General features: G+C 39.6%; 1 protein-coding gene across 1 annotated transcript in view; it reads left to right on the top strand.

Moving 5' to 3' along the window:
• Window positions 1-24,199, top strand: part of Adamts12 (ADAM metallopeptidase with thrombospondin type 1 motif 12) — a 286,768-nt gene that overhangs the window by 221,086 nt on the left and 41,483 nt on the right. Inside the window, exons 15-18 of the mRNA XM_003470179.4 lie at window positions 99-343; window positions 1,825-1,963; window positions 11,181-11,307; window positions 22,610-22,820. Coding sequence (XP_003470227.1) covers window positions 99-343; window positions 1,825-1,963; window positions 11,181-11,307; window positions 22,610-22,820 — 722 coding nt within the window. The remainder of the gene's footprint in view (window positions 1-98; window positions 344-1,824; window positions 1,964-11,180; window positions 11,308-22,609; window positions 22,821-24,199) is intronic.

Raw genomic sequence — 24,199 nt, 5'->3', positions numbered from 1 at the left:
CTAAAGGACGGAGATGCTAAAAACAGGATAAAAGGAAACGGACCATGGTCTGCTGAGAAGCAGCATACATTCTTCATTATTATTTCTTCTTTCCTTAGGTTATGTGGACATTGGACTCATTCCCAAAGGAGCAAGGGACATAAGGGTAATGGAAATCAAGGGCGCTGGAAATTTCTTGGCCATCAGGAGTGAGGATCCAGAAAAATACTATCTCAATGGAGGATTTATTATCCAGTGGAATGGGAACTATAAGCTGGCTGGGACCATCTTTCAGTATGACAGGAAAGGAGACCTGGAAACCTTGATGGCCCCAGGCCCCACCAATGAGTCAGTGTGGCTCCAGGTAATCAGAGGGGGAGGAAACTGCCGACATGCCTGCTGGTTACAGTGTTCCAATTTTTTGGAAGAGTATTTACTAGGAGACATTAAGTAAGAATCATTAAAACTTCTTTTAGCTAAGGACAGGAAAGCGAATGAAATATTTGTGTTCTTCATCCTGTATTGCCTAGAAGTTGCTGAAACTCCCATAATAAATTATGTATATCTAAAATGTACCAATAAAAAAATCCTAAGACAAAAGGGCCTAAAGTTGAAAAAAATGCCAGGGGCTCTACAACTACTCTATGGAGAATTGTGTTGCTTCTGGGCTGATCTGTTTGAAGGTAGTTATTTTTTAGGTATGTAAAGGATATCTCAGCCTGTTGTCGGTTTGGCGTGAATTTCTAAGTAGCTTCTCCACACTCATGATGCACTGGCATACTATCAAACAGTTGTCCTCAACAAAAGCTTTGCCTTTGGGAAGTTCTTAGAGGGAGGACAGGTTGAGGTGCAGTGTGTGTTCCTCAAAGGCACAAGTTTTATCTGTCATATTTGGCAAGAACTATAAAAAAATGTAGAATCATTATACTACTCTAAGCAAGGCAGATTGGGGATGAGCCATGGCTCAAGACCCAGACACATTCAAAAGTTAGGAGGAGGTTCTATCAGAGCCAGAGGCTAGAGAATTCACAGAAGCAGGAGGTCAAGGTTGGCAGCTGTGGTTCATGAATGTCAAGAGATCTTATATCCATCTGTCCTGCCCACAAGGGCAAAGACTTAACAGTAGGAACCCCAAACCCTGGGAGCAATCAATCTATGACCTCTAAATTTAGAATGAATCCATTTTAAATGTGTAGTAAGTGTACTGCCTGAGAATGAATTGAAAAATGACACCTTATCTAAACTTCTTTACCAGGTTTACCTGGAACAACTATACGTTATAGGAGCTAATCAGCCATACTTCTAGGAATGAGAATCATAAGAGAGCATAACAAACATACTAAACATTTATTAAGTTCTAATTTCATATCATGTTCTCATCATTTTATACATATTTACTAGTATAGCCCTTGTGATAACCCCACTATTAGGTAGTACTGTTATCCTTAGTACACAGAGTAACTAAGGCACTTAACTATATACACAAAGGTGGTAAGAACTTATGGACTCAAGGTAACCTATCATCTAGTCATTGAAAAACACAGTCCTTGCCATTCCCTCAAAGTAATATCCAGTGATTAAACTTTCCCATTTATAGGATTGAAAATTCCGGGGGCTGGAGGGAATTAAGCCAAGAAATAACAGAATTGAGAATATATTGATAGAGAAATAAAGGCAGATATAGAGTTAGTTATACCAATATAGATATAGACCCATTTAATGGGATCTTTTCAGTGCATCCTGCTAATTGTAAATGATGGTTACTTGTGTAGCATTTTTTCATGACTGAGATTTGCAGTCTTAAGTCATGACAGAGTTTACCATGTCCCCTCTCTTGCCTATTAGCTTCTATTCCAGGTGACTAACCCAGGTGTCAAGTACGAGTACATAATCCAAAAAGAGGGTCTTGACAATGATGTGGAACAGCTGCTGTATTTCTGGCAGTTTGGCCAGTGGACAGAGTGCAGTGTAACGTGTGGAACAGGTAAGAAAGAGCTGCTTTCTTAGCAGTCTATCAAAGTTTCCTAACGTGGGCCAGAGGAGAACAAAGGCAGTGGTTTGCAAGCCGTGCACATGGAACTGCAGCATCCCACAGGGATGGCCCACATGCCACGGGAGGCTGGTTTAAAGGGAGAGGCACTTGTTCTTACGTATGTCTGGCTGCCTCAGTCTATGAGTACTATTTAATTGCAAAGGGTGCAAGGAAATGAACTTTCAGAGGGCTGGAGTACTTGGGTACTTTGGACGTTCACTCATTGAAAGGGCTTTAATAATAGTACCTTACATCAAAGCCTCCAGATCTGTGTCTCCTTTTGAATCACATCTGACAACTACTGCCTGTAAAACTAGCACAAGGATAGAGTGGAGAGCTGAAACCCGTGACATAGCAGAGGAATTCAGGTGCTGGAGTGAAGAGGACAAGAGGCCTGCCCCCCTGCCCCCATCCCAGGCTTCCCTCTCCCAGGTTTGGGCTCTGAGCAGCCCAGTCACTCACGTCCCTGTCTCCAGGACCTCACTGTGGAAGGAGACCCAGTAACAAGAAGTTGGGTCGTGTTTCACTAATGGATTTTGTACTATTAAATTATTATTATTTGTATTATTATTTTCCCAAGTTTATCATGTGAAACCTGATACAACTGTGGGGGACTGACGGCGGCTGAAAAGATAAGAAGTATGAAATATAAATAACCTTTATTTTGAGAATGCGGGAGAGACACCCCCTATCCCCTGGGGTGCAGCATCTCCCCCTGCAGTCAACAATCTCTCCATAGAACACGTGGAGTGGAGGCATATATGTAGCTTAGGTTTGGGGTGGAGCCTGAGGGGGCATTAGGGATGCACAAGTAGCCCATTGGTATTCTTTTGGAACCACAGGTAAATTCCTAGGGGTGGGGGAGATAGGAGCTCCTTGGTTCCAGCTGAGGCTTTTCCAGCTACAGTCTCTGGTCTGGGGCAAAACTCTTTCATATCCCATCTTATGATTATTATTATGAAAAGGGGCAAAGATTTCTCTCTTTAACTGATTCCTACTGGAAGAGGGCACTGTACTGGGGTCTAGGAGAGTCGATAGTTGATGCCCAGGTAGAAGCTGGTGCCAGGTGTTTAGCCAGGACAACTTCACTGGTGAATGCACATATGTTAGACTGGAAAAACAAAGAGACAAGAATATTATGAGGAGGCATGGCACTGTAATATTTAAGGACCCAGGTGAGGTAGAGGGAAAGGTGCCTTTGATTTAGACATGTCATTATATCAGGACCACTTTGAGGTATGATCATTGTCACGGTGAGGTAGAATTCTGAAATATAAGTATGAGGTTAGGAGGAGTGAAGTTATGAGAGGTGATTACTCCCCCATCTGAAAGGGTAAAAGTTAAAAGGGTAGGTGGGTAAAACTTGTCTCTGGTCCAGAAGTTGAACTGGAAAAAATAGGGGGAGTGGGGAAGGCAGTGGCTGTACCAGTATAGGGAAGGTAAGGGCCTAGGCTTTCAGGGTTGTCACATTTAACCAGACAGCTGAGGGTAGAAAGAACTAAGACAATCATCACATAGAACATTATGAAGATGATCTTACGCATGATGTGGGAGTCTTTAGGAAAGACTGTCAAGAGTCCTGCTGTAAAAATGATCATTAATAGAATGTAAGAAATTAGGAACCAAAGTGAATAACAAAACATGACTTAGCCTGTTAACTGTGGCTGCAAGGCCTGCATGAAACAGAGACGGGTGGGCAACAGAAGATGAGATGACCACTCAGAATGATCAGATTTAGAGCTGGAAGGGCACTGCTTAGCCTGAGTGATGTGAAACCAGGATGTGAGTCCAGCAACTTTGATCACTGTTGAAGTTGCCAAGAATATCAGGTATGGGTCGCTGTAGTTCTTGGAATGATTTGCTGTAACAGGACTTTATAAGTCTATTAGCAGTCTCCCTGGTTGTGTGAAAGGCTTTTATGTATCCTGAAAAAGTATAAACAAAGTGAGAAGACAAAATGTATCTGCCAGTCTTGACCAGGGTTGCCTGAGAAATTGGTGAGTAAGAAAGGAAAGGGTGGTTTTATATCACTGAGGAGAGGTTTACTAGTGATAACAGGTATAAGCTGTTGAGGCCTCAGTGTCTGGGTCAGCCTGTATAAACACAAGGGAATAAAAATTCATTTTTTAAGATTTAGGACTGAAGAGTGAGTTTGGGAAGAAGCAGTCTGGAATCTGCACGAAATAGGGCCTGTTTGTAAATGGCATAGGTTGACCTTTAATACTCTCTAGAGGTTTGAGGACTTAATATAGTGGCCTGAAAATTCAGGAAGAACTCTGTACATATGGCCTCTATGTCTACAAGTATAGAGAATGTCTTACCTGAGACTTTTAGTGGGACTTGGACTCTGAGACGGACATCCATGAAGTGGGCTGTTGTTGGCCCCGTCAGTCTTTAGCAGCAAGTTTAAGCAGGTCTGTCAGTGATGAATCTGGCAGTGTTGGCATTTCCTGTGAGGGTGAGAAGTTAGGATGGCTTACCCACTCTCTGGTGGCTAGGACAGTCCAGCAGCTGTGGAGTAAGGTCTCAAAGAATGCCAGGATGGGGCACTCTCTTGCCCAATGTCTTCTGCTGCATTTGAGGCATGGTCCATGGGGCGCCCAGGCAGCTCCACCTTGTGTTGGTTTACCTGTCTCAGAACTCCAAGTGTCACAAGTGTTATTTCTGTTGTTGAAAAATATGAAAAGCCATATTAAGGTCTCTATGAGGTTTGAAGGTCAAGTTTGGCCTTTTTGTTTGGGATTTGGACTACAGTAGAAGATATCTGTAGAATTAAGTAAGTATGCAGGAGTTAAATATAATCAACAGGGTATTTATAATTTTAGTAATAACGTCCCATAAGGAGGACAGGTTCAGAGAATTTTAGGAACTGACATGTTATTTAGGTCATATATATGAGTATCTCCTAATGCCATCTGATTTTTGGAGGATGGCCTGTTTAATTAATCTTTACCATTTCATTTAGGAGAGAAATCAGTGTTATTTAATATTAGTTGAATATAGTTAATCATGGCTCAGTGGAGGGCTGAGCTAGGGCAGGCAGATAAGCTGGGAAAGGTTGAGTTTGGCTTCTGCCGCAGTGCTGGTTTTGCTGTTTTGCATATATCATACAACCCTTGTCTTGGAAAAGAGCTAGTGGTTCCCAGAAAAAAGAATTTATAATATAGGCAGTAAGCTCAACACAGAACACCACTGGTGGCTCACAGCAAAAGGAATTTACAAACACCTCCCAATTTTAGTTGTTAAACAGGAGATTACTGAAGGCTTTGAATGATAAACAAGGCTGGTAAAATTACCAAGTGGCCACTGTCCCATTCATCAGCCAAAATCTTGTCTATTGCTGGCTTATTTAACCTTGATTAAATGGCTTGAGAATTGTAAAAAAAAAAAAAAATAGCATCTCTGAGCTGAGCCACCGAGCTGCTCCTATCTGTGCTTGTGTTTAAAGCGGCACTTGTGTTTGGGTGACGCACAGTGTCTAAGGCAGGATGGAACTCTGAGGCTGGGTGGGACATGCCCAGGGTGGAGGCGGTACACGCAGAGTGAAGGCAGGGCGAGCACCGGGACACAACAGGGAGCAGGCTGGGATTGCCCCCACAAACACACTCAGGGTGGCAGCAGCGGTGGCACGTGGGCGGGGGGGAGCTGGGAGGTGAAAGTGGGATGCCACGTGAAGCTGGGGCTGCTCCTGGAGGTGCAGCCAGTAGCCAACAGATGTGGAGCTGAGCCGCCACATGGAAGAACCACTTGTGGGGCGCGCGGATTAGGGTGCAGTGTTAGAGCTGAACCCCACGTGTAGACCTGGAGCGCAGCACAAGAGGTGAGATGCTGTGAGGAGTTGGGGGGTGGCGTGAAAGCCTAAAGCAATAGTATCTCCCAACGCTGTTTGGGCTGGAGCGCTTGAGGGCTTAAAGTAGCCATGCATATCTCTCAACACTGTTTGGGTGCATTTTTCCCATCTCAGTGGGGAATGGGTTGGTGCACAGCAAGGGGCGGAGGGGAAGCAGGGAGGAAAGGAGACTCTGAGAAAGCTCTAAAAGGCTGCAAGGAAAGATGCTATTATCTCTTTAAGTGTGGGGAGGGGGAGGGATCCTGGAAGAGCAGGAAAGGACACACATTCCCAAAACAAAGACTTAAAGATAGAGAGTTTTGTAAATTTGTCATCAGTATGATAGGCTATAAATAGGTATGGTTTTTTGGGGGGGACAGGAAGTGGTCCCCAAGATAAAATCTGGTGTGAGGTCTAAGCCCATGGAGTTATAGCCAGATGAGGCAACAGACCATGGTCTGCTAAGTTTAAAGTCGTCACTTTTTACTCTAGACTGATCAGTATTTTATGGTTCCAAAACTCATAATAATTGGCCATCACCAATATATGAGTGGATTTCACATGGGTTTAGTAACAACTCTGCCTGTGAGAACTTAAAAAACTCTGAAGGACATGAGAGTCTTTCAGTGTGGACATAGGCTGGCCCAGGAAGACTCTGCCTTGGGCTATCCGAACCCAAAGGACATGAGTGTCTCCCAGTGTGGACACAGGTTGGCCCAGAAAGACTCTGCCTTGGGCTATCTAAGGATGTGAGAGTGTCACAAGAGCCCATGGAAAGGGGGAGAAAACCCGCCTGGGGCTTGGCCTAGTGGCAATCTCAGGGGTTGCTCACCTTTGGTAAATTGGGTTGGTGTTTTTTGCGAATCGGCAGCGACAAGTTTACAGCTCCCGAGTGTAGAAGTGAGGAATTAATGCAGTATGCAGTCCGGTCCTGGTCCTAAACAGCAGGGGACTCAAACTGGGAGGACCCCAGGAGTCTCTTGTCTGCCGTTCCTGGTCAGGGAACCATATGATAGAACTGTGGGGGACCGGCGGTGACTGAAAAGATAAGAAGTATGAAATATAAATGACCTTTATTTTGCAAATGCGGGGAGAGATACCCCTGATCCCCTGGGGTGCAGCATCTCCCCCCAGGGTTGACAATCTCTCCATGGAACACGTGGAGTGGAGGCATATATGTAGCTTAGGTTTGGGGTGGAGCCTGAGGGGGCATTAGGGATGCACAAGTAGCCCATTGGTATTCTTTGGTGCCATAGGTAAATTCCTAAGGGTGGGGGAGATAGGAGATCCTTGGTTCCCGCTGAGGCTTTTCCAGCTACAGTGTCTGGTCTGGGCCAAAACTCTTTGAAAACCTAATTTGTTTTTTAGGATTCACAAGATTAAAATGTCTTTTTTGAAACCTATATGGTTTGGGAAATGCTAAGCCTCTGAAGTCTATCCAGGTCAAAAAGGAAAAGGAATCTATGGCCAACCCAGTTGTGTTGGCAGGAGAGAGGGTCCTGCAGTGCCCACCACTGCCTCTGTCATTTCCAGCTCCACTACTCTGTCCTCAGCCATTGCCCAGAGAAGCAAAGGCAATTTTAACAGAAAATAAGTCAGTGAAAGTAATTCCCCAGAGGAGCTTTTGTGAGGGAAATGAAGTCACTGTGAATGGTTAGCATGTACTTTTCCAGTTTATGACTCCCCTCCTTTTCTCGTCTTTCAATGAAGTGCAAGTTTAAGTTTAAATTTTGTCCCAGGACACCACCGAGTAAAGATTAGCCAATGCTGACTGAACAGATTCCTAAAAAAAAAGAACAGCCTTTCAAGGCAGGGTGCCTCTTTCCTTATACATAATATTTCAGAGCCCTGGGAATAAAGAAATAAGTCACTAAATTTTTCAATGAACATAAACCATCTGAAGTTACCTAAAAAACTGAACAATCTTAGCCAATGTGAATTAGACATTTGGTTTTACTACAACCTAATCATGCAGCAGTACCACTACATATCTGGGTAAAGGTTATTCTGATGATTAAACCTTAATGGAAATTATCATAGCGTTCACAAGCCTACCTGAACTTCAGCCACACTGCCTATTTGAGTTACAGTGAATTTTCTTGCTCTTGCAGAGAGAAAGAAAAAACAGTGAATCTATTTTAACACAGAGTATTCTAGTATGAAATACTAGTATTTACACAAAGATGCATCTATGAAAAACTCAAGATGGAAAAGTGCCTGGAGCACTGACTCATTCAGTGATGGTGTGCGTGCTTGTGTGTATGTGTGTGTGTGTGTGTGTGTGTGTCGTTGGAAACTGAACCCAGGTTCTCTCTTTGAACAGTATCCCTAGAATTTTTTAAAGCTTTATGGACAGGCTCTTACTAAATTGCTAAGATGATTAGGCTGGGCTTGAACTTTCAGTCTTCCTGTTTCAACCACATACAGTGCTGGAATTATAGGAACGTACCACCACACTTGGCTTGGATTTTTATTTTAAGTGAAAACTTTCTACACTGTGAAAATAAACACATTACTTGAAAAATGAAAAATAAAATTCTCATCCTAACAGATGCCCATAGGTACTTTTTGCAACTGTTCTGTTTTTCACTTTCAGTACAGTACTCAATATTACATGAGACATTGGCCACTTTATTATAAAATAGTCCTTGTGACAGATGACTTTGCCCATCTGTAAGCCAAGGTAAGTGATCATTTAAGTAGGCTAGGCTAAACTATGATGTTTAGTAGGGTAAGCATATTAAGTGCACTTTTGACAGGATATTTTCAATTTGCCAATGGTTCTATCAAGACGTAACTCACATCATAAATCAAGGAACATCTACATACAACTGTGTGGGAAAGGACATATTTATGCACATCTATACATGCATGTTTTCACTTAGCATCCCAGCAGGGATATAGAGATACTTTTTTATCTTTTTTTTACAATTATTATAACTATCCTTTTATGGATGCATTGTATTTTGCTATAAAGTAAAAATTTCCTAATTCTCCATTTTTGTTCTTCAAATGAATGTCTTCGGACATGTGAAACGTAATCTTCTTAGTTTTCATTTTTATGTGAAATTTTAAGGCACAAAGCACATAAATATGGTGACTTTTAGAAATTTATTGCTAAACTGATTTCCATAAGTTACAGATAGGAGTCATCATTTTTATTTTTGTATTAGTTTGGTTTTAAACATTTAACATTTCAAATGCTGTATTTTTCAAAGAAAAATAGGGAATATAAGGATATTTATATCCAAACTGTAACAGTGATCTCATCTCAGTTTCATATGGAGTCATTTCTTAGTGTCGCCTCACTGGCGTCTTCTGCTGACTGCTTTCTCCTCTAACCCCTGGCAGAGCCTTCCCTTAAGTTGCTCAGTATTTTGAGGGATATTTACCTACGTCTGAGCCTGGTGTGTTTCAGTAGTTCCATTTATAATATGATGTTTTCACATATTTATATTTTATATATCAATGCTATGCAATTGGAACTAAAAACTCTTTGATCACAAATTCACTAAGACGTCATTTTCTTATTGTGAATTTTTTGTTTTTGTTTTGTTGTGTTTTTGGTGTTTGTTTGTTTTGGTATGGAGACTCAAACTCAGGGCCTTGTGCCTTCCAGGCAGGTATTGTGCTTCATTTTGAATATTTAAAAAATCATTATATCTTTTCAAGAGCAGAGACAAGATAACATCATAAATTTAGCTAAGGAGCATGAGATTCAGGTTGTGTTCCACCATCCACTATTTAGAGGTAGAGGGCTCTTGGTATGGCTCTCTGTATGCCATCTTTATTCTTGAGGCTTCTCAGCTACATTTTCTTTCACTCCTGCCTTCTCCAAGTGAAATGACCCTGTGACAGGAATTTAGGACTAACTACTCCTCACATAAAATTAGAGAGCTTTAATAACAAGTGCTACCTTCTCCTACAGAAAACTTGCTGAAAGAAATTTATCTGAGTCTCCCTGTCATCCCAGCACTTAGGAGGCTGGAGCAGGAGGATTGTTGCAATTTTGAGACCAGTCTGAACTGCATAGCCAGACCCTGTCTCAAAAAAAAAATCACTAGCAAAGTGAAATCAATGATTATTTGTGAAGAAATAACTGATCTCATAGGAAACTTCAGAACTCCATACTAAATAAGATAGCATTGTAGTAAAATTTCAGGATTACTTTACTTGTAATATAAAACCCACATTTTTGTCCTCTTGCAGAATCAGTGCTGCAAGGCTCTGTCAGTTATAACATAGCCTAACTAAAATTTTCTTTCATCCTATAAAACTCATAGCAATGGCATTATGGTTAAAAAATGGCTTATCACTTCTGAACTTAGCCTTTGCCAATATTGTGCTCTGTGATCCCCTCAATTCTGCATTTTTGCATCTGTTGGTGGAAAAATGACCTAGGCAAACGGAATCACCCTAATCTGAATTTCAACTTTCCCTTTCTCCCTCTTGGCTCTATTCTTTCTACAATTTAGTCCTTGTCCCTTTGGTCAAGGAAAAATCGTATTCCATTTGGAAAAAACAATGTTGAAAATTCTAAGACCATGAATGCAAAGTTCCTAAGACTGCTCAAGCCTTACTTCTAAACTGACATTTAAGCAAGATGACCCTCACTGGAAGTGATCACACACACACACACACACACACACACACACACACACACACACACACATCTACGTTCACACAGAATTAGAACAGTGCCTAGGACATGGATTTGTTTACCTATAGATTCTTCCACTCCCCATGTACCTCTCTTACATTATCCACCTTGTCTTCAAAGATAGTAACATTATCAATCTTTGCTATCAAAACTTCATACATTTTTAATAAACAGTATCTCTAAATCAACATTACTTTGGATTCTATTACCACTTTTCAGAATTTGCCAATCCAAACTAATCTAAAGGTCTCTATCTCATTATTTTGTTATTCTATTAATGTAGCACTTGCCTTGTAACACCCTAGTGACAAGATCTGATTTCCTTACTTAAATCTCACTTTATTTTCTGTCTGGCACATGTGTGTTAGACTTGTCTCCATGGCTAGATTGCAATGTATTTCATAGATAATAATCTGCTTGTACCTTTTGGTGTCAAACGTGGGACAATCTAACTGAATTATTTGCAGTCTTTTCTTAAAAAGATCTTTTCTACCCATTGCCAACTGTAGAAGAGGTCTACTTAAAAAAAAAAAAAACAAAAAAAAATCAAGTATCATCGTATCATCGGGACAACTTTCACATTATAAGCATGATCACTTAAATGATCAGACATCTCATCAGGCAGCGTGAGCATATGAGCTTAGGTTTCAGTATGTGTGTATCTTTCCATCTAAACCCAGGTATCCGTCGGCAGACTGCTCATTGTGTGAAGAAGGGCCAAGGGATGGTGAAAGCGACATTCTGTAACCCGGAAACACAACCTAATGGGAGACAGAAGAAGTGCTATGAAAAGGATTGCCCACCCAGGTAATCAGGGACAGCATGGAACTGGAGCACTGCGTGACTGCCTACAACTGTGTCTAATTTAATAGTTATCCAGACACAATGATAAAGGAAATCTTTGGGCTTTGCTTTTACAATTGTTACAGGAAAGATGTTAGAGGTTTCTATGACTGTTATTGGAGCCTGGACCAAGCAGTGGGGACATTTTCTTCCTAGGGTATAGTATTTCTTATAAAGTTAAATTTTTATGTGTGTTACTTCTTTTGTAAGACTAAAATCCAAAGTATTGCTAAAGAGAATGCTAAGAGGTTCCAAGGGTACTTTACCCATGCAGCTCCAGATGATGTTTGCACCTTCAGGTAATGGTGCCCGCTCATACTGGTAGCAGGCCTAGGAGAGAGGACTTCTAGAGCAGGCTTTCTTAGCGGCTGCACTACAATACAGTAGGGGGCTGTCCTATGAAAAGTAGGGTGCTTAGCAACATCCTTGGCCTGTACTGGGCTAAATGCTAGTAAGAGTTCCTCTCTTCCAGTTCAGGTTGTTACAACAAAATCTCTATATTTTACCAGATCTCCTTGAGGAAAAAACCACTCAAAGCTAAAAACTTCTATTAGAGGGAAATTCATTTGTTAGTTGGTTTGGATAGTAGAGTCCTAAAAGATAGGTGGGGCTTTATTAGGAATAAACTATTAGAGAGACAGAGAGAGAGAGAGAGAGAGAGAGACAGAGAGAGAGAGAGAGAGAGAGAGAAGGTGGTAGAGGTGGAGGAGAAGGAAAAGGAGATGCAACAGAAGCAGAAGGAGAAGGAAGAAAGAGAGGAAGGGAAGGAGGAAAGAGGGAGGAGGAAAGGTTTAGTTCTGGAAAATGCCTTAATCCTTTAATGTTCTTAAGCCAAAATATATTTAGGTCACAGATTGCGTCTACCATTTATTTCAGTCTTACGCAAATCAGAGGCTGGTGTTCTCTGTTGTGTTTGTTCTCTATTTAATCCTGTGTTTTCCTTTGCGTGAGAGGTGGCCTGTGAAGTAGAAGCTGGGTTCCACCCTGGGGAGGCAGAACAGAGATGTACAGTCTACTCACAGGACAGTGATTCTTTCTTGTACCTCTTTTCTTGAGAAGAATTAAGAAGATTAAGGGAAGATTAGGCCAGGACTGGGTTTTATATGTAGTTGTAGCTACTGTGTTACCTTCTTAGAGAAAAGGGAGCAGGAAGGACAGTTGCCTTAAAGCCAGATGATCCACCACTGCTCTGCAAGTTTGTACACTTTGGTTCTGGTATATTCACTAGGTGGCAACCACTGCGTCAAGGCCTGTAGATTTCTCATTGCTCTTCAAAACCATGCTCTCTGTTGGACTGGCTGGATATCTTCTGAACCCACAGCTGTTTTATTCCTAAAACTAATTGTATCCCTAGGATTCACATTCTCATTTTTATGGTTGTATGCAATCTTCTTTGGTCTTCATAAGAGTAGCAAATATTTGTCAAGTATTTACTATTCCCCAAGAGAACTACTATAGGGATAATAATCAGAAAACAATCCCATTTTGTGAGCACCTGCTTTGCTCTCAGTTACCTGTAGGAAGCAGCTTGCGCATTTTTCTTATTATTCTCAACTACTGTGAAAATTAACTACTATCATGCCAATTTCCCAGGGGAAGAATTGCCATTTAATCTAATGAGACTGGGTTGAGGGGACTGGCAGAGATTTGAAACCAAGGCTGACCATCTGTAAAGCCTATGGTCTCTGTTACATGTAGAAGACCCTCCAAAGACAGGCACAAACTTTTCCATTTATTGGGCTGTTTCTGAAGCAAGGTGAGTGCTGTGCTTCACATGGTGGGCACCAGAAGATCCCCATGGTGGCACCCGCCTGTGAGGCCAAGGGGAAGGCTAAGAATATCACCTGTGTACATGAAAGCAACCCAGTCCAAGACCATGGATTCACAATCAGCTCGTTGTTTTAGAATACACATTAATCCATACTTTACATTTTCTTATTCACTTGTCACTGAAAACTTGACTTCACTATATTTAGAATTCACTTCCCACAAGGTAGTTCCCATTGCCCACCTCTGTTCACCAAGTGCTTGAACTTACTAGTTGGCAGTAATTCTAAAACACAAGTAGGGCTTCTAGAGAGACATGGATGTTGGAGCAAAAGACCAGTGGCTGGAGGACTGGAGAAGAGCTTAGGCTAAAGCCTGACACAGAGATAGACACAGAGAAAGAGCCTGGATAAAGAAATTCCTAAGTGACACAGGCTAAGCTCTCTGGATTAAAAGTTAGCTCCTGAGCATGGTAGTGTGATATGTTGGAAAATGGCAAGTCCTAATATGTGGCACCTATATAGATGCCACTTTATTTGGAAAAGAGCCAGGAAAGAGAACTTCTGAGAGGTAACTAATAACCTGCTATTCTACAGAGTCCTGCAGAGACCTGCACTTTGAAGTGTTATGAACTTTAGGGTTTTGAGATAAGGAGATTATCCTGATTATACAGGAGAGCCCTAAATGCCATTATCAGTGTCTTCCTGAGAAGTCAGAGGAAAATTAAGCACACACACACACACACACACACACACACATACACACGAGAAGGCTTTGTGCAGAGGGAGCAGAGAGATTTGAAGACACTGACCTTGAAGATCGGTATAGTGGAGCCAACTGCCAAAGTATGGTGGCAGTCACCACAAACTGAAGACACAAAGAGAAGACTCTACACTGGAGTCTTCAGATGCAGTACAGTCTTGCTGACACCTGAATTTCAGTGTAGTAATACTATTTGGACATTTGGCCTCCCAAACTTTGAGACTAAATTTATATTGTTTTAAGATACCAACATCCCACACATTCTTGTTGCTGGGACAAAGCATCCAGCACCTGCCTCTTAAAGGAGGATTTATTTTGGATCACAGTTTCATAACATCTGCAGAAACAACATAGTAGAGGAAACATAGTGAACAGGAAGCAGAAAGAGAAAGAATGAGCTAGGAATGAGAAGAACTCCTTCCCCATCACATCCCCAGTGTCCTGCCCCTTCTAGACAGTCCCCAACTCTAAATATGAGACTTTGAGAGGGAATTTTAGATCTAAACCATAGTACCAGATTTGTGGTAATTTGATACAGCAGCCCCAGGCACTAAGACAGGCCACTTAATGCAAGGGTAATAGCAGGAAAAGGGCAAAGGAGATTGAGATTCCTTTATCAAATCACAGAGGCTCCAAAGCTCCACACATCCTTGGGATGTGTGGCAAAGTAGGTTTTGAAATGGCACAAATACCTGTATGTCATATCTGAAGAAATTTACATTCAAGAAGGCAGTGTAAGATACACATACACTGACAAACAGGCTGTTTTCAGGACTGGGGCCAGCCAGAGTCAGGGACTTAGCTTGGGGCTCTTCCTTCCTGGTCATTGTCCACAAATCTCTGCTTTCCTTATGACTTTGTGATTTTTTGACCTGTTTTCATCTCTTAGTTGTGAGAGTAGCATGATAGAGCAAGGTAAATAATGTTGTTTTCTCTTGCAACATTTTTTAAGCTGAGTTCACAAATATAGTTTGTTGATCCAGAGCAAAAATTTTAAACAGACCAATCATGAAACCTCCTGTCACAAAATCCCAGACAGTCAGAATGCAAGCACAGATGGCCACACGTATGAGTGGCTCTGCCCGATGGCCACTGCAAGGTTCTAACCAGCACCAAGGTTCTAACCATCAATAACCTTGATGGGTCGATAGTATAATACTCATTGTATGGATGAGGACACTAAAGCCATCATAACAAATGTGACACCCAGGGCTCAGGTCTTCTTGGTCAGCTGATGATCATTTCCACAGTGGATTCCCCTGCTTTATACATTGTCATACTTTAGCGGGGAAAAGTTCACCCGTTTCTCCAGTTTATGCTCTTGCATTGGAAATACAATTTCCTGCAAATAATTTGAAGCATATACTTCAGGTAAGAGATCAAAGAATAAGCAATTGGACAAGTCGTTATAAGCTTTGCCATTTGGTAGAATTTTATATTTCTATTTAAGCTATTTTTCCCCTGTTGGCATCTGTCTCCCTAGGTCTAGTTTCTTTGGGACTATTTTTCTTCATGATTAGTGCCAAAGCCTGCACCTTGTGGTCATTAAAGATCAATAGAATTAACAGGTCAACCATGAATTGACTCAGTTCAAATCTCAAGCTAGAGATGCACCCTTCAGAAAGATATATGGTTGATTCAATGATGCCTTCTGAACCCCTAGAATAAATTACTTTCTCTTGTTTGTTTCTATACCCAAGATGATGTACACACATACACACACACACACACACACACACACACAAATGCACATACACACACAAATATACACTCCTACATTCATGCATACACACATGTTTATGTTTAAAATGAATGGTTTCTGTATTTAAGATACTACTTTGCCCCAACTGTTTACTTTTACTGAAATATCACTTTAACAAATTCATTGTACTCTCCTACTGTGTACATACAGTCCTTTATTTGTGTCCATATTTGTTTACTTACTTCCTGTAACAACAATTAGAAAATCAAGTAAAGTGCTCCTATGCAGTTTAATTTACAATGAAAGAGATAAAGCTGTAACTCAGCTAGGTATTTCAGCTTCTAACAATGTTAAATACACACTTGCAGTTAAAATTTGTAAAAATGCATTCTTAAAGTAGGATGTGATAAGCTAAATAGATTCTACAAAACACTCAAACACAATGGTTAACTTTTAAAAAGTACTTCTTATTTGTGATCATATTTCAGCTTCCCCAAGTATTTATGAAGTAGCTAAGAGGGTGTGAATATTACCTCCCAAGTATTCCATGAGCAGATGCGAGTTCAGAGACATTTGATGTCATGTGCTTGGGGGAAAAGAACGGAGAAGAAAGTAACAATTTTTAACCATCAACTATTTTCCAAGCCCTTTCTACACTGTCATATGGTTTAAAATCATCAATAACCCTGATAGGTAGTTTAATACTCATTGCATGGATGAGGACCCTAAAGCCATCTAAGGTCACTTAGCTATAATCAGTTGAGCCTGGATTTGAGCCCAGATTTAGCTGCTGATAAACCCTCCTGTTCTACTACACCATCCTGCTTTCCAGTATCTCAGAAAATGAACAAGGTTAAGGATAAACAACCTGCTCTCAAATTTAAACTATTTCTCTCACTGGAATTCAGTGAAAATTTGTAAACAAGCAGAAAACTGATTCCAAAATTAAGTCATGAGTGCAAATTTACAATAATTAAAGAAATGAAATTTATCTGCTTTTTAATGTTTAAATAATAAATGTTCATTTATTTTCACACTCTTAGCCCAGTTATATACACTACAAGCTGCAACATCTTCCTCTGTCATCTAATTTCCATGTTGTCTGAAAAGTTCATACTCCACATTCAGAGCTGTCCCTTCATCTCCCAAAAGGATTTCATGTACAAGGCTCAATCTTTTCTTATTTCTCAGTCATTTTCTTCAATAATATCTTGTTTTTGCATCCAATTTTGACATTTTTTTGCTTTTCCCCAAAGGAGTTTTCAAGAGGAGTTCTAAAAATATTTAATAAAAGCTCCTAATTATTTCAATCAAAGAGAAATGTTTTATGCAGCCAGTGACTTTCAGAATGAGAGCCTTCCATAGCATGTTTCAGGACAGAGTAAGCCTGCCAGGAAAGAAGTTCTTTGAAATTAAAGTGTATCTGACTGCAGAAAAAAGATTATTTAAGTCTCTTCTCTCTATTGACTTCTTCTGGACTTTGGTTTTGACCAAAGCAGAACTCTGCAAGTTGACAAATGTGATAGGACTCCCTATATCCAAAGTGCTGTATAAATATCTGATGGAGATTCATTCAACTCTGGCAGCTTCACATAAGTTTAATACAGAAAAGAATGGCACCCAGTTTAAATCAAGGTTTCCCAGCCTCAGCATTATGGATAGGTTGGGCTGGATAATTTGTTTTAGGGACTATTTTGTGCATGGTAAGAGGTTTAGCAGCATCTATGGGCTTGATCTATTATATGCGAGTTCTGTCTTCCATAACTCCCACTATAACAACCAAAAATGTCTGTAGACAGTGCCAAATATCTCTGGTGGTGGTGTTGGAGAAAATGGGAATCTCCATTGGCTGCGACCTTGTGGTCTGAATATAAGGAATGGAATCACCGAGATGCAGGGAAACCCATGAAATAAGGAAGAAGACTAACCATGGTGTGTTTGGGGGACCACAACCCAAGAAAATATGAGTTTGGATGAGTCAGGATGCAGTCAAAATATGAATGTATGCTATATACAAGACAAGGAAGGGAAAACAGCTTTTTTACATTGCAATGATGATTATTAAACAATGTAGAATATAAATTTGTCAATTGAATTATCTTGTATTACAATGGTTTTAAGGAAAGATTTGTATAAAGGAAGATAATTATGAAAGTTGATTTTTAATGGAAATTATTATAATGAGAAAGATCTTGACAGATTCAGATATGAACTTATAATTTATCTGAGTAATGAGCATAGGGAAAATAAAGTGACCTACTTCATTGATAGTCAAAGCTGCTGAGGCAAACAGTGCCATAAAAGGATCAGGTACAAGTACAGAAAAGAGTCAGATGTTCACACCTCTCCTACTTTATCTCAGTGTGAGATAAAACCATACTGTTACCATAATATATTTTGTACAACTACTCAGGTACAACTACTACAAACTCTTCAACAAGGTTCTCAAACACTGATACACACACACACACACACACACACACACACACACTCTCTCTCTCTCTCTCTCTCTCTATATATATATATATATATATATAATACAGATATAAATATATCGATATGTATTATGTAAAACTCAAACTGAACAGTTCAGAGAAATTTCAAAACAGTAAATTTAGTTGCTACCAAGGACACTAGTACAGTTCTTTAAAACCCTGGCACCAAATGAAAGTAATTAGGAGCTCTCAAAAACCACTGATGTATTTTTTTTACCCACAAGACATTCTATGTCTTCAGTCAGGCCTGGACACTGATAACTTTTTAAAGCTCTTCAAATACTGATACAATGAGAATCAATCATGTAGCCCCAGTCCTCAGGACTTCTACATAACTGAAAAGAGATGGACTCATGTTTAGTGATTAACAGACAATACAGACAATGCATGATCAATTGTCCAGTTGTGTGTTAGGTTATTATAAGAAAATATTATTTAATGATGCTTTTTTAATACTAATATAAACTTAATTCAAGACTACCATGACAGGTATAAAGAGTATTACAGTACTATTCTGTAGTGGGAAAGAAACTAGTTACAACTCCAAGTACAGTATGAACAGGAGAGAATTTGTACCTGAGAACAGGTTTGGGTCAGCAGATAGGAAATTGCTAATAGAAAGATGGGGAAAGGAAGAATTTGGGTTAACTTGATCTAACAGAATTCCTGCTGAAGACAAGCCAGAGTGATGAGACATCACCCAGGAAAGGTGTCAAATGAGGTGTTGACAAGCCAGAGTGATGAGACATCACCCAGGAAAGGTGTCAAATAAAGTGTTGACAAGCCAGAGTGATGAGACATCACCCAGGAAAGGTGCCAAAAAGTTCTCAAGGGTTAAAAGTTCTTGTCAAACTGATTTAGCTGATCGCTGCTAAACTAGACTTTACAAGGAAACACATAGATGGGCCTAGGAGAAGATTCAGGACCTGACTGAAGTTTAATCAGGCAGAAAATCTTAGTTACTATCATTAACATTCTGGTAAGAGACAGACTAGTGCCACAAAAAAAGTCAGGTTAGGTTACTGTCAATCCTGTTTTGATTAAACCAAAAAGCTTGTGTTATTGGGGAACAATAAATGTCTGGATTGGGTGTTTAGTCTCCCTGAATTCTTTGAATATTGTATTTCTCTTTTCACCAAACATTCATAGCACATTGATAGTGTTTTGCTACAAATTGTCTATAAATATAAAATCTCCCATAAATATAAAATAATATTGTCATTAATCACTTAGAAAAGGTGGAATTTTGGCAAACACCAAAAAGAATGAGTTAGACAACAATACAACATGTTTACTGGCTCCTGAAACCCATGCCCGAAAAATCTTGGCAGGAAAACAGAGGAGATGGTTTTCTCTGCAAATTAGTGACAAACTGTCTTAATTTTGTTTATGCTACTGTAACAAACTAGTGGAAAATTTATAAAGAACAGAAATGTAATTCTATAGTTCTAGAATGTATAAGTTAGGCTTCACTAGTGAACAGATTTCATAGAAAGCATGTATAAGATATATAAAGAATTTATAAGGTAGGCTCACAATGGCCATCTGTGGAGTGGAGAGTAAAAGAAACAAAATGACCAGCTGTGTGTTAGAGAGTAAGAGGATCTACCCAAAGGACCTGGAGCTCACTGTAGAGTCTTGTGTGAGTCCTTAATAGAAAGCTAAAGAGTGCACTGGAAACCTGGAGGCAGACGCCCGAAGGGGATAATAGACTGGAGCTACTTCAAAGAAACAAAAGCAAGAATTTGTTCTTCTTTCCCTTTTTATTTCATCTAGACTACAAGCATACTGATTGGTGCCACTGACATCCCCAGTGAGTCTTCCCTCTTCAGTAAGTCAGTCATGTAGACGCACACAGAACTGTGTAAACTAATCCAGAGTATCTTATTCAGGTTGATACCACAGTTAATACCACACAGTCTGGAAGTCTGAGATCAAAACATCATCACTTCATCTGGGGAAGACTTTCTTGCTGTGTCTTCACATGGCAGAATGCAGAAAAATAAGAGGACAAATATGTCCCCACATAGCAGAAAGGGGTAAAGTAGCAAACCTACTCCAACAACACTGTTTACAGTAGCATTAAAGCAGCCCTTAAACATTCCCATTAGACCCCATCTCCCAACACTGCTGCACTGCAGGTTAAGTTTTCCACAGTGAGTTTTGGACACTTGGTGAGCCCACAGCACAAGCGCATGTAAAAGATCCTCCAGGAGACTGGAGAAAACTTCAAAAAGAGAAAACAAGAAGGCCATTATCACTTTGTGATGACATAGCTGAAAACTCTGTAGCAAGTAATTAGATAAATTAGGCTTTCAGTCAGCTCAGATGAAGGCTTTTCCAGAATGACATTTATATAATCAGTAGTGTGCCTGGCCTCCACTGGAAAAGTCAGGCAAAACAAAGTAGTTAGATTAATACAGTGGGCATTCATTTGCTTTCACATCATACGGTCCAAGTACTAGCTTTTGTTCCTACAATTACAGCCAGATATTAAAAGACTAAGAGGAAATACATAATCTTACTTATAAACTGAACAGTACAATAGGATTCAGGAAGTGCTCTCTTCCAGTATTTTAACTTGAAATTAGAAATATGATAATCAAAATAAGTTCTACTCAAGTAAACCTGATATTTAATAAACAAAAATAGTACAACGTTATATCGTCTTCAGGATTACCAAAAGTCAGTGCTATCTTAAATCAGGAGGCTTTGTTAAAGTCAGAAATGAAGGGCTCCCCACAGTACACTGTTTTCCCCGTGAAATGAGAAGGACTCCACTTCATTATGATTTAGAGGGATGCTGTCCATCGACACAAAGGCGAATTCAACCTACGCCTTTTATTTAGGTATTTATTTATTTGTCTTCTGTGTTGGGAAAGTTTGCACAATGATAGCAAAGAAAGAAAAGAACAGACTCTGCCATTTTCAAAAGCAGTTCATCTTACCAGTGGGCCACATCCTGGCACCCTGAGTCAGTCACTCACAGATAATTGGCTTATATTTGTTTGTCCTCAGAGAATATTAATTTAGCCAGCAATTTAATTTAAGAACAATTTAATCAAGAATATTGATTTAAACAACAGTTTCTACTGTTTAACTTGTTAAGAACAAGTAACAAGAAACTGTCCTATTTATGTTTCTTCTTTTTCTACTCTTTGCTTATTAAACAGAACATGAAATTATTAACTATTAGATGGCAGGAGATAGGAAACCAAAAATGAGCACTGTATCCCTGACTGATCATTTTTTAAATGAAAGGTATAACTGAAATATATGGTGAATGTTTACATTTTTAAAATATTTTACAATAAAAGATACATTGCCATTTACCACCCCATGAATAATTCCTCCTCTCTTCAACTATATTTGCGCCATTATTCTGGCCCCTTTCTGAAGCAGTACTTGTCTTTTCCATGAGTGTCTTTAATTGCACTGTCATGGCTGCCTCCAAGTCTTTAATTAACCCGAAACACTTGTCTGTCCTGGTCATATTGACTTTGGGTAAGACCCAAAAGTTACATAGTGCCAGATGTAGTAAATAAGATGGATGAAGACACAGTATATAATTGTCATAAATTTCTGTTAAATGGCATTCATTGTACAGTGACACTTCAGTTTACGAATATTTTTGTTTGTGAACAATTTGATTTGAAAACAATCAAAATTTTGACACTTGGCAAAATTTTGTTTTCATTTGTGAACTCTGCATTGGTTGACCCACACAACTGCAGCCATCTTTCCTGCATGAACTAAAATGTGGCCACCTTTTCCAGAATGTGGAATAAATTAAACCCCAGGTACCAAGGTACTTTTCAGCATACTCAGAAAGATACTAATGAAAGAGAACTTTCAGAACTGTGCTAGAAAGTGACAAGAACAATGGAATAAGTGTGTTTGAAGTGATAAGGAATGCTTTGAGGAGGATTAATGACACTATGTCTTAGTAGTTACATTTTGTAATAAAACTAGGTACAGTGTGTTGGTACCTGATTAACATTGAAATTGAAAAATATTTTATTTAAAGCCAGGAAACCTAGAGATTAACTGTATTCTTTTAATACCAACAGTCAAAATAACAATATATCGTAATAAATGATTGAGTTCTATAATGTATCACGCTCTGTAGTATTCACTCTACATAAATTGACATTTTATTAATTCCATAGTAGTCATACAAAGTAGATATTGTTACACTCATTTAACAACTGAAGAAATGAAACTTCCATCTGCTTAAAGTTGTATGCCAGGTACCTGGAGTTCAGTTTTCTTGACAGAAAAAAAGGACATATATATTGTTTTTCACTCAAAACCATGTCTGTTTAACAGCTACGTAAGCCATGTGTTCTGCTGAAGCTTGGGGCTTTGACTGAACAAGGTAGGGTGACCCTGACAGTAAAACAGGCCCTGGAAAGTAGAGTGCTTGCAAGAACCTCCCAGCTCTGCAATCTGTGGCTCTCACCTACTTTCTCTCTCCACTAGTTAAATGAATGCATGTATACTTTTGGTAATCTTTTCCCATGTCTATGTCTGCCTGCAGGTGGTGGGCAGGAGAGTGGGAAGCATGTTCAAAAACATGTGGGCCCTACGGAGAGAAGAGGCGAACCGTGCTGTGCATCCAGACCATGGCCTCTGATGAGCAAGCTCTTCCGGCTACAGACTGTCAGCACCTGCTGAAGCCCAAGGCCCTCAGTTCCTGTAACAGAGATATCCTGTGCCCATCAGACTGGACAGTGGGCAACTGGAGTGAGGTGAGCCCAAGACTTACAAGGAGAACTGGCATTATTCGTATTTCATCAGCCCTTTACCAAGTCCTCTAATTCAAAGTGACTAAGGGAAAGTTGCATAAGAGGTAACAGATAACACCTCAGGCCTATTTCCTGCATTTCTCACTGCTCAGAATCTTCTCTTCTGTTCTTATAGTATCTTTGTTGTACCTGTCCAGTAGTCACTTATCCACAGATAAAGTAGATTTCCACTGCTACAGAGTCGGGGCAGCCAATTGCTAAACTGTCAGGATTTTTGCTGGCCCATTGTTAAGCCATTGGTAACACAACCAAGAACCCTCCTTCCACCTCCAAAACCAGTTTGTTAAACATTTACCATCATTATAGTTATATCATTGTTGTTAACTAAAATCAAAGAAATGTTGCTTTACTGGTGGAATAATGAAGAATATGCTTAACACACAGAAAAGCTCATTTGTTTAGCATATATTTAGGGAATATAATTATTAACTGTGTAAATTCAAATAAGCATTGAGTTTTCCCAAAATTAATTTGATCCAATTCTCTGAGTATAGTTAGAAGTGAGAAGGCTAGAAGATTCTGAGAAGCTGGTTGGCTTTAATTTTCAATGGGTCACTATTGAACCTGATTTTATCAGGTTTTTTGTGTTCCCAGAGTGATTAGAAGTAAAGCTTTTCTTTCACCAAAATGCCTCAAGTCTCCAGTGAGCTTATCTCAGCTTCCTTGTGTGCATTTCGGTCAATAATACAGGAATGACTAGAAATTAAATGATCTTTAAATATCAACAGGCCAGAATTTTGAGACAAATCCTCCTTCCATCTTTTGGGTTTCCTTGAGAAGCCACATTTCCTCCACAATCACACTGCTGTTGATGAGCAAATTGCAGAAACCCATCTGAGACTTACATTCAGGGAAAAGGAAAGATGTTTGATTGACACAAAAAAAGACAATTAACTAACCAATGAATACATGAACAATGTGATAGTATATTGGGATAAAACCTTTGTATTTAAAAGTGCTATTTGAATATAAATAAAGGAGATTGCTTTGTATGTATTGCTTATGAAGGTTTTCTAGAAGTATTTCTTAAAGAATTGTAAAATTTGTATAAGCAAAGCTATCCTACCTGAAGATACCAATATGAAGTCAGTGTACTCATTTGAAAAATAATAGCTCGATAACCTTATTTCTAAAGACTGTTTCATTAGCTCAGAATCACAAGTTAGTTAGCTAATTGGCTTTTAATTCTGCACTGGATGCTCTCTTGGGCATCTGGTGAAAGTAAGGAAAAGAAAATGTGATGTCTGTCTTGTAAAATCATTCCATAAAATGAGAGAAATTAAATTAAAAAAAGGAAAAGACAAAGAGGTATGCACATAAAG

Source organism: Cavia porcellus, unplaced genomic scaffold (genome assembly GCF_034190915.1).
Source record: "Cavia porcellus strain 051 isolate PalLab524CR breed Dunkin Hartley unplaced genomic scaffold, mCavPor4.1 scaffold_11, whole genome shotgun sequence".
Lineage (NCBI taxonomy): Eukaryota > Metazoa > Chordata > Mammalia > Rodentia > Caviidae > Cavia > Cavia porcellus.
Note: the sequence above shows the minus strand (reverse complement) of the source record. Positions and strands in the feature narration are given on the sequence as shown.